Here is an 11,639-nt window from a genome sequence, read left to right as displayed (position 1 = left end):
GTTGAAGTAAAAGTTCATCATGTGTCAGGTACGTAGGTGGAGCTGGCCCATAAACATGTTTTAATGAAGGAAAGAAAGGCATGTTTTTCAGCTCCTCCCACTTACACACACACACACACACACACACACACACACACACACACACACACACACACACACACACACACACACACACACACGCAATCCCAGCTGAAGAGGTAGGAGGGGCCCTCTGCTGAGAGATCGAGAGGCAGCCGTTGTAATTTAGCACGGAGGGGAAAGTTCATCGGAGCTGTTGCAGTCCACTTGAACGACATGACAGCGTTCACAGCGCACTGAAGCTCACACCTGATCGATCACAGGCTGGCAGTTCCGGGCACTGAGCGCCATGCAGGGCCGGGCAGGAAAAGCCCCCAAACGGGAGATGGTGATAGAGTCACCACAGAAGTACAAGTGCTTGGCTGAGATTGAAGCAGAGGTGGAAGCTGGTTCACAGGTGACCTCGGTAAGTTACCCGCGTCAGTCCGTCATACCATCATTGATAGAAGCGATCGGATCCGATTCTTTAAAACGCGCTGCTACTCTCTCAGTTGGATTTGAAGAGCAGCTTTGAAGATGCCTTTTAAAAGCGACCGGACGGAAACGGGAAATAGCAGCTCCAGGGTTTACCTCCCAAGGGGGTTGAATGTTGATACTTATTTTTAGGCACGAGAGTTCCCTTTGCCCCTTCACTCTTTCAGTGCCACCCATTCTGGAAGTTTGAAAACTTGACACAGGCTTTGGACACACACAAAAGCCAGAAATATCAGAATATACAGCCTGCACTCACCGACCATCAGATACGTGTCTCGAATGATGAGCTGCATGGACAACGTTCTTGCATGGAGGTATCAGTGCTGATGATGATGAAACAATTTGTTGCATAGCTCCATCCGCAGCTCAGTTTTGGGCAACAGATTGCAAATCGCAGTCAGGCCACTCGCTCAATGCCTTCTTGGTAAATGTGGCGCATCTGTTGAGCCGGCATTTATTTGCCCGCACTTTCAGATGAATCTCACTGAGGTGCACCCGCTGACTGATGTCGCTTTGCCAGAAAAATGGACTCATGGCACGGTCGGCACCAGTATCTGGGACAGCGATGATTGCTTTTCGGCGCAAAGGAGCGTGATCACTCAGATCATGGCTGGCGGCGTTCCGCCTGGCAAATTTAGGAGGTTTTATTTTGTTGTTCACGTACAATGGACAAATAGAACATTTGGAGATGCAGTAAGACCTTGACAAGTTCTGTTAAACTGGTCGGTACGTTCAAAATACAGAACGGCAACGGCTGTAGATGTTTGCAAGTTGTTAGTGTACTTCCTGACAACTGTCGTGGTACCTTTGAGCAAATCACTAAACCTCCTCACTCACAGCTTCACTCATCTATCGTAGCTTCTGCTTGTCATGTATGTGTCACGCGGATGCTAGTTCTCTGAATAATACACAGCGCAGTGTAAAACTGTACTTCCCTGTGAGGGAATCAGAGCAGCCGGGTAACCGTGTGATTAGCATGTCTACTTCACACTTCTGAAGTTTGGGGTTAGATATTCGGCCTATGCCTATGTGGATTTTTGCCCTGTACTCCGCCTTCTTCACACACTCCAAAAACATATAGGTTCGGTTCATTCATCACTCCAAATTGTTCTTAGGTACACCCCACTCTCGCCGAAAGCAATCTGGGGTACACTGTAGCTGACACATAACCCGAGAGAGGACAATTGCTGAGAACACGGGTGGACGGATTACATTCAGTCCATCAAATTCAAATGGAAAAAAAAAAAATCACAAGAATGTAAACAAGTCATGTTATGTTGTTCATTGACCAAGTGAAAACTGATGAATTACAATTTAATTTCGACAAATTAGACACTGATGATTTTTAAGGGGCACCATTGCAGAGATGGCAAAAAGTCCTCGCTCATGATTCTTGTGCTAAAAAAAAAAAAAAAAAAGACTGTTCAAAGTCGAAGTTATGATTCAATTCCTTTACTCAAGTAAGAGCCAAAATGTGCACCTTAAATCTTCTTTCGCAAAGTAAGGACTAAAAAAAAAAAAGACTGATCAAAGTAGAAGTCATGATTCAATTCCTTTACTCAAATAAGAGCAAAAATGTGCACCGTATATCTTCTTTAGCCAAGTAAGGACCACAAAGTAGAGCTATTTGCAAATTTAGGGCGTAGAAGTACAAAGTTGTCTGAAAAATAATGACACAAGTTAAGTGCAGACACATGAAAACTTGACTTAAGTACAGTAATTAAGTATTTGGAGCCTACTATATTTCCCACCACTATAGTGGGGATAATTAAGAGCAGAGGACTCCACTAATCACCGCGACGTCATTCCAGCTATGCATTTGAAGTCATGACATAGTGACTGGTACAGTGATACACACGCTCACACACATCACGCTCGTCCCTCCATCGCTCCCTTCGCTTATCGAGCTGCTCCAACTGATGACCACTTGTCAAAGAACAATGGCAACTTGTCCACGCTGTGTGTTTGAATACCCGCCCCCCTCTCCTCTTGACAACAAGTTCTCTGATACGTTTTACAGTTACCGGTCCCAAGTTGGTTTTGTCCCATTTTGATGCCGTGCTGTCATTTGCTTTTCTAGGTCAAGCCCAAGGTCATCGAGCCTCTGGACTATGAGAGTGTGATCATACAAAGCAAAATGCAGATCATTAGCGATGGTCTGCGGGACATGCTGCAGTTCCCTTTGGATGACTTTCAGGTAAAAGTGTATTCGTGGAATGTCCGTTGATGAAATGTGACCTTAATCAAGAAATTGACCAGAGTGGTCATACAAGAAAAGAGAAGAGAGTCTGATTGATTTTTCAAAGGATGTTACCAAGTCGGTGTTTTTTTTATATGTTTATATATGAGTGGGAGATACAGTGGTGCCTTGAGATAGCAATTTACTTCATTCCCTGACCATGCTTGTTTCTTAAAAACGTCTCACATCATCTTTTGCCAGTGAAATGAATGGAAAGGCTGATATTCCGTTCCAGGCGCTCCACCCAGACACCCAAATGTGTTTTTAAAACACGCTTTGTTGAAGTGGAAGTCAACCCCAAAATTTTCTTTCCAATATCAATATGTCATAGGCGTGCCCGACCACATCAACTGCAAGGGGAGATCTTGCAGTTTACCTGTGTAAACGCACTTTACGTTTGCCAATGTCATGCATGGACCGCAGGGACACCATAGATGCTTCTGCAACGTCAAGCCCTGTGTCAGCTTAGACCGCCCTGACTTTAATGGAAATTAGGGGATCCCCTCTGACTGGCCGGGAGTCTGCAAAGTCCCATTCCACAACGGCGCACAGCACTAATGCTCCCCTCCCCCCCACAACACATTTTTCTACATGTGCAAAGTCAAGGGAAATACCAATTGTAGCATGACTGAGAATGAGTGTTCCTTTGATTGTAAAAAGAAAAAAATCCTGCAGAATTCGGCATCCATGAGGCAAGTTGAGACAGGGGCAAATATTTAAGTGGCTTACGGAGGTTGCCGAAAGTCAGACGTATCCATCCAACATATTTGTCCTCATGAGGGTCACGTCAAGGGAAATACCAATTGTAGCATGACTGAGAATTAGTGTTCCTTTGATTGTAAAAAGAAAAAATCCTGCAGCATTCGGCATCCATGAGGCAAGTTGGGATAGGGGCAAATATTTAAGTGGCTTACGGAGGTTGCTGAAAGTCAGACGTATCCATCCAACATATTTGTCCTCATGAGGGTCACTGGCGAGCTGGTGCCGGCAGGTGAGCTGATGCTCACAAGTGCAAGTGGACCGAAACACCAAAAACAACATTCAATTTCGCTCTGCTGTCTAAACCTGCTACATGTTTTCCATCACTCAACCTGGAGAGGAGGAGAGGAGAAGGAAGGGGGCGTGAGCTTGGCAGCTTCAGTGGAGTTTGCATGCGCACATTCCGCCCTCACGCAAGTGCATGTGAGCGCACGAAGTGTATATACAAGAGATTGTGGCCGGACTGTGGAATTCATTGCTTCATTCTGCTGTACAAGATGCCACAAAATCTCGCACCTCTTTTACGCTTCAATCCCCGCATTCAGTGGAGTTTGCATGCGCACATTCCGCCCTCACGTAAGTGCATGTGAGCGCACGAAGTGTATATACAAGAGATCGTGGCCGGACTGTGGAATTCATTGCTTCGTTCTGTTGTCAAGATGCCACAAAATCTTGCGCCTCTTTTACCCTTCAATCCCCGCTCGCATCACTGCCTTTTGGAACAAGTCCAGCATGAACAGTCATCATTTTAATACTGTACTTCTGTTTCGTAATACCATCGCTGAGCATGAAAAGCATGAGTGGAGAATATATTTGTGAATATCCGGTGATTTCATTCTCGTGGCATTGAATCGTTCGCGACGAGCCTGTTGTGGTTTTCTTAGAATCAGATCAGTTCTTCAGCCCTGCAGGAGCCAGATCACGATCCTGATCATTTGAATCAGGTGTGTTGGAAGAGGGAAACATCTAAAAAAATGCAGGATAGCCGCCCCCGAGGACCGGAGTTTGCCACCCGTGTTCTAAGACAACCAGAGCAGTCCACTTGCACTAGTTTCAGTGTTGAGAAGTTGTTTGTTGATTGGTTGGTCAAGCCGATCAGTTAATGGCGATGCTGATCTGGCATCAGGTGGCGTAACAAAGGCGGAACTGATGATCCGAATGAAAAACAGAGAATCACAGGAATTTCTCCACCAATCTACAATTAAAATTCCGTCCCGGTAGTCCTCTCCACAAAGTGACAGTGAACTGTACAAGTTGTATGTGATTTCTTGAAACTTTGTGCAGGTGGTTCTTTTATATCAGCACACGGGTCACACGGGTCACTTCGAGCAAATCTGACATTAGAGATCAAGTATGGGGCAACCCTGTGGCGATGACTTACAATGCGCTTTGCAGCAAAATGATGCATCTACAGCTTTTCAGAAAAGTACAGTTCCAGAAAAATTCTGTGAAATAGCAGGGGAATCCGCATATAAACATACTGTTGATGGTTTTAAATCATACAATTACTCAAAATCAGTAGGCGGGACTACAAAACCTGAACCATGGACAAGGCATATATATTATATTACATTACATTCAAACATTGACCATACCTCTTCTTCCAAGCAAAATTGTCCAGAAAAGATCTTCATTTCGGCTGTTTAATTTTGTGCCCGTCTCATCAGATCCTCACTCTGAGGCGCCAAGGCCGGACTGTGTTCTCCACTGTGCCAGAAAATGCAGAACAAGAAGCACGCTCGCTGTTTGTCCAAGAGGTAAAACCACCACACGAACTCTGCCAAGGCGTTGATTTTGGTTTCAAAGGCTGAAGAAGAATCGACTGGATCAGAGAAAACCTTGGCAATGCACAAAATGTTTGCAAACGTTAGCTCCAGATTGAACTTTTCCACTCTCGATGAAATACACAGCATCTGGGTGTCGTCTTTGATGTTACACGTGTTTTAGCAGAGCGTGCCGAAGTTGCTTTGGGTGCGGCCCGATTGGAAGCGTATAGCACATTCTGCCTGAGTTTGTGCCAGAAATGACATCATGACTTGGGATGCAGGACACAAACGGGAACGATTCCAGATTCCAGACGTTTTGCCTCACTCCACATGTTATAAATTAACAGAATGGATATCAAAGTCGTTTTTTTCTGAACTGGCCTTTTTGGCATTGATGTATTTCTTTGACAATGCATATTTGTACTTTGTCTCTCCGCAGTGCATGAAAACATATCAATCAGACTGGCATGTGGTCAATTACAAGTATGAGGAATATTCTGGGGACTTCCGACAGCTTCCCAAGTGAGTCTGAAGCTAACTTTTACTGGATTTGCTGCCCTTAGCTTCCATCCTCAGAAAAGACGCTATTTCCTTCTACTACTCATGCGGATGACAGTCAGCTCTATGTCCCGCTGAGCAAAAAGGATGCGTTCTCTTTGAGACCACTTTTGTCTTGTCGAGAGGAAATCAAAGAGTGGATGTTATGGTGTTGGGTCCCAGGAGCCCTTGCGGATACATCCTTTCTCAGCAGGACTTCGAAACAGTAATAATTACATCCCAGCTAGATTACTGGAACGCATTTTATTTTGGAGTCAGCCAGTCCTCCCTCAAGCGTCTCCAGATGGTCCAAAAAGCTGCTCCTTGCCTCCTAACTGGAGCTCGTAAGAGGGAGCACATAACGCCAATTCTAGTTTCTCTTCACTGGCTCCCAGTATATTTTTCTTTTGAGATACTTGTATTTGTCTTCAAATCTTGAAATGGCCTTGCCCCAGTTTGCCTCTCTGAGCTCCTCCACCCCTGCGCACCCGACCGGTGCCTCAGGTCTGCGGACCAGACACTGTAAGAGGTACTGAGAACAAAGTGGAGGCTCAGAGGGGGTTGAGCCTTTTCTGTTGTCAGGCAAGCTCCATCCCTGTCTGTTTCTTAAACTGGTTTGACGACACATCTTATTCCTCAGCTTTTGACCCAAACATGAGACTTACCGATACGCTGCTGTTTTATTTTCTGGTGTCTACTGTATATGTGTGTCACTAGTTTGTGTTTTCATTTACTGTTTTCACTTTCTTTTTTTTTTTTTTTGTCGTATTGTTGTTATTTTATGTTCAATTTAAAGTGATTTGTTAGAGCTGCGGCTGATGTGAAATGCGCGATATATATAAAACTGTATTGAATTGTAATGTATGAAGCGGGATGGAAAATCTGTAAAATGTCATGTTAGGAGACGAACAGTCCGACTCTGCATGTCTTTTAAATGTTTTATCCCGGATTGAAGTTTATGGGGAAATTAGTTGTTTTGTAACCACAATGCCAAACAATAGAAGATGTACTGTCCATCAACCACTCATTCACTTTGCTATTTTTAGACCGTGGTTGATATTGTTCATTACTATTGAAAATGGTAACCAACAATGTTGCACGATCGCCAGAGCAACAGCTGTTCCCCTCTCCATTCCAAATCAGTGTCAGTAGAATTTTAAACTAGAATGAATGAATATGCAAAAGCTCAGGATTAAGGCTGGATCAAAGGAAATTAGCTTTCCAGATGTTGGGTGTCATATTTGAGATATCGTAGAGAATATACGCTGGGCAAATACTGGAAGTTGGCTTTTGAAAAGAGCAAAGATCAACCATTCAACAAAATACTTGACAAGCACGCCTGCGTTTGATCAAGTGAAAATTACTGAATCATTTTTGGCGTGATGAGAAATCATTTAGGAATGTCATTTTTGAATGCACGGAATATGTCAAATCAGGTCAAATGTCCTCTTCCCTGCAGTAAGGTGTTAAGGCCTGAGAAGCTGGTCACTCACCTGTTTGAGGTGGATGAAGATGTGGAAAAAGACGAGGTAACAAATCTCATCATGCTTTTGAACCACCCGTAGAAACTTGCAATTGGATGTTCTTAAAATGAGAACATGCAGTAATCACTCGTATGTCAAGGGGGCTACGTTCCAAAACAGAATATGGAATAACGTTATTGCTTTGAATTGTTTTCTCAATATTTTGGGCCTTTTTTTTTTTTTTTTGCCTTCATGCGTTTTCTCGCCATTCTCTCCCGCAGGACGCAGACTCGCTTGGATCTCACAAGGGAGGAGTGTCGAAACACGGCTGGCTGTACAAGGGCAACGTCAACAGCGCAATCAGTGTTACGATGCGAGTGAGTACCAAAACAACTCCTCCTAGCGTTGTTATCTTCTGTACGCCCCATTCCAGAGTCGGTCAATGGTTGGTATTCATGTCTTAAAAATCAGTACAGGCAGTTCTTTTCTTTTCATCTTCTTAAAACTGCTGTTTATAGTTTTCCTGGCCTGCAACTTTGCTTGAAAGGGTTTGTCTCAACACGAATAGTAGCTTTCAGATTGCTAACTTTCCTTAATGAGGCCGAGGTTGTTTTTTTGGCATTTGTTCGACTTTTCTTCCAGCTGCCTCATTAATTGTCATTCTATAGTCCTTCAAAAGGAGATACTTCCGTCTGGCTCAGCTTGGAGACGGATCATACAATCTCAATTTCTACAAGGACGAAAACACCTCCAAGGAACCCAAGGGAACCATCTTCCTTGATTCATGCATGGGGGTTGTTCAGGTGAGAGGTGAAAGTAAAACACACCTGAATTAACAACATTTATTGTTGTGATTTCAATATAGTTTGCACAAGTGTAGAATTGAAGACCGAGCTGCCTGTCTGTAATATTTTGGGAACCTCATTAAGATGCATGAGAAGGACAAAATATTGGAAAAAACTTCTCACTATGATGCAGTGCAGTGGCACAGACAGGTAAAAACTAAAATCACCATCATGAAAACATTGTTCAGGAAATACCACTCCGACAGCGTCAAGCAAAACGGAACTATTTTGTGAAGACTGCATTTTAGCCAACGTCACATTTATGCAACCTGAAAAACAACAAAATAGAAAACAAAACCCTATTTTGGTCAACAAAAAAATACTGGTGCAAGTCTACACTCTCATTCGCTTACTACCATGTCGCTCAACAGGCTAGGCTGCGCCTTTTAAAGTCACACACATTCAAAGTCACAGATACTACAGTGTAAAATGTGAGAATGGCGGCCCCAAGTGGACAACAATAACAACACACCTCACATGCACTCATTTTGTAGTGGAATTGTGCATGAAGCTTTCAAATACTGTATACATAAATAATAGAATACATAGTGTACTGTATATGGTCACTACGACTACCGCGGCGGTGTTTCTGGAACCTAAGTGAGAAACGACATACAAGAAACCACCGCGCCTGTGGAAAAACAACCAATCAGAGACAAAAGGCCTGACTTTTGGTGTCAATCGTTTGTTCCGCACTGGCCGGCACACTCGTTGGCCCAACCCTGAAGCCTTGTGGGGACCTGTTACCTTCTTACCCCAGAAAAGCACCTTATTCCCAACCGGGTGCTACGACAAGACACATTTTTGTGTTGTCCGTGTGACAGATCAGTGTTCCTGCGAGTGTGCAACAAAAACAGCTTCTTGTTTTTTTCCACAGATCATATTTATCACGGCCAAGTCACAACGACCGTTTTCACACATATGACAAAATTGTTTGCTTATTTTTTTTTTGGGGGGGAAAGTTTAAAACTCCCCGTTTGTTCGTTCATATCTTGGCTTTGCAGAACAATAAAGTCAGGAGGTTTGGCTTTGAGCTGAAGATGCAAGAAAAGAGCACCTTCTTGCTGGCTGCAGAGAGTGAACTGGAGATGGAGGAATGGGTCAGTACGCTCAACAAAATCCTCCATAGCAACTTCGAACAGGCCGGACAGGAGAAACATCACAGGGACTTACAAGATGGTATGGGTTTTTTTTTGGGACACATTTGTCAGGAATTGTGTTCGATATTATGATTCCATCCATCCAAAAAGAATTCCACCTCTGTCATCAATGTCTAACAATGAGTTCAATATCTCATCACGTGGTTTGTCTTGTAATCCTTGCTGACTCGCGGTGTTTTAAATCATATCGTCAACCAAAAGAACTCAACTTGATCTTTTCCACAGATGAGGATGACGGAAAAGCCGACCTCTCCTCTGAAACTTTTCAGGACAGTTTTCAGGTGGATAGTTTTTCTTTCCCCCTTTGAGCAATTCTTGTCAACGCCGTCTTCAGACCTTCTCTCAGGCACACTGACCTTATTTTGTAGAACAATTTAGAAAGAGAACCAGAAATGCTCATTGCAAGAATAGCGAAGCGATGCTAATGAAAAGGGAAGCACCACAATGAGTGAAGCGCGCACATTTTTTTCTGCTATTTGCATTTGAATTTTGTGCCAGCTCTGTGTTTTTGCTTCCTTTCTAGACGGCCAGAGATAATGAGTTTAAAATGAGGAGCGAAGCCAGGCTGAAGTTGTTTTCACTGGACCCTGATGCCCAGGTAATGTGTCAAATCGAAACGATCCGTTCTTGTCAAGCTTGACGGCAAGCGTGCCTCCGTTCACAGAAACTGCTGAAGTTGTTTTCACTGGACCCTGATGCCCAGGTATGGTATAATTTAAACGATCCGTTCTTGTCAAACTTGATGGCAAGCGTGCCTCCGTTCACAGAGACTCGATTTCACTCGCCTTGAGCCAGACGTGCGTCAATTTGAGGAGAAATTTGGCAAGAGGCTCTTGGTCAGCTGTCACGACTTGCTGTTCAACCTGCAGTGCTGCATTGCGGAGGATGGAGAAGGCCCAACAACCAACGCACGTGCTCTTATAAAAGTCACAAATCACCCTTTTGTCCACTGTCGGCTCCTGTCCATTTTCAAATTCATCTCGAGCGAAGGGGCGAGGGGCCCTTTGGCAGCCGAAGGCTGGCCAGCGGTTTTCCAGAGGCAGCGCTCCAGTACCCCACGCAGGGGGTGTTTTCAGTCACCTGCCCCCATCCTGAGATCTTCCTGGTGGCGAGGATTGAAAAGGTGCTCCAAGGGGGCATCACCCATTGTACTGAACCCTACATGAAGAGCTCAGACTCCACAAAGGTGCCGGCACGGCAATGGCAGCATGTTCTTGACTGCGTCGTCGATTTTGTTGATTCTGTTTCTGAAAAATGCTCTCCTATCCTGATTAGATGGCTCTTAGGGTGCTGAAGAACGCAAAGATGGCCTGCAGCAGATTGAGCCGGTACCGGATGCCGTTCGCCTGGTCTGCAAGGTGTTTTATTTTCCCCACTGAGCTCTGAACACTTTTACTTCACACTACTCCATAAAACTCGGGATATCCGGATGCCAGAAGAAATTTCTGCATGAACCTGTCATGCCCTACAACCATCTCTATTTTTTTTTTCAGTTTCAGTATTTTTTTTTTTCCCACAGGTTGCTCTTTTCTAAGAACCTAAATTCACCATTGGTGTTTAATCCATCAATAGTTCAAAAGACATCCACGTCTACGGCTTTTGGTATTCTTTTTACAACCTGCGGAGTACACTCTGTGACAACCGAAGCTCAGAGGCCACTTCCCTCTGACAACGATGTCTTCTCTGTTATTTTGTTTCAAGCTTCCAATGGTACTTTTGAGTGTACTAGGGCTGAAACATTTACTTGAGTAGCTCGAATAACTTGATTACAAAAAAGGTCGCAGCAGAATCTGCCTCGAGATCTCGTTTAATTGTTATCACCTGCGTGATGTGGCCTGATTCTAGCCCAAGCATCATTTTCCCCACATACTACATGGCGTGTTGAAATAAATTGGAGCAGTGGTGGTCAGGCAAGGGCAGCCCGGTGGTCCAGTGGTTAGCGCGTAGACTTCACAGTGCAGAGGTACCAGGTTCAATTCCAGCTCTGTGTGGAGTTTGCATGTTCTCCCCGTCCTTGCGTGGGTTTTCTTCGGGTACTCCGGTTTCCTCCCACATTCCAACAACATGCATGGCAGGCTGATTGAACACCCAAAATTGTCCCCAGATGTGAGTGTGAGCGCAGCTGGTTGTTCGTCTCTGTGTGCCCTGCGATTGGCTGGCAACCGGTTCAGGGTGTCCCCCGCCTACTGCCCGAAGACATCTGGGATAGGCTCCAGCTACCCCCCGCGACCCTTGTGAGGATAAGCGGATCGGAAAATGGATGGATGAATGGGTGGTGGTGGTCAGGCAGGAGATTTCTGAAAAAATAATTTTCTATC

General features: G+C 44.5%; 1 protein-coding gene across 1 annotated transcript in view; it reads left to right on the top strand.

Moving 5' to 3' along the window:
• The first annotated feature begins 203 nt into the window (after positions 1 to 203).
• The window catches only part of LOC109507797 (dedicator of cytokinesis protein 9-like), a 37,098-nt gene continuing 25,662 nt past the window's right edge, over positions 204 to 11,639 (top strand). The window contains 13 exon segments of the mRNA XM_019857451.1: positions 204 to 484; positions 2,633 to 2,749; positions 5,218 to 5,307; positions 5,756 to 5,838; positions 7,313 to 7,382; positions 7,598 to 7,693; positions 7,985 to 8,119; positions 9,166 to 9,340; positions 9,547 to 9,602; positions 9,845 to 9,919; positions 10,089 to 10,263; positions 10,266 to 10,507; positions 10,597 to 10,679. Of these exon segments, the coding sequence (XP_019713010.1) occupies positions 368 to 484; positions 2,633 to 2,749; positions 5,218 to 5,307; positions 5,756 to 5,838; positions 7,313 to 7,382; positions 7,598 to 7,693; positions 7,985 to 8,119; positions 9,166 to 9,340; positions 9,547 to 9,602; positions 9,845 to 9,919; positions 10,089 to 10,263; positions 10,266 to 10,507; positions 10,597 to 10,679 (1,514 nt within the window). The 5' untranslated portion in view covers positions 204 to 367.

The sequence above is a fragment of the Hippocampus comes genome, unplaced genomic scaffold (assembly GCF_001891065.2).
Source record: "Hippocampus comes isolate QL1 unplaced genomic scaffold, H_comes_QL1_v1.1 scaffold256, whole genome shotgun sequence".
Lineage (NCBI taxonomy): Eukaryota > Metazoa > Chordata > Actinopteri > Syngnathiformes > Syngnathidae > Hippocampus > Hippocampus comes.
This window is presented reverse-complemented; position numbering and strand designations above follow the sequence as displayed.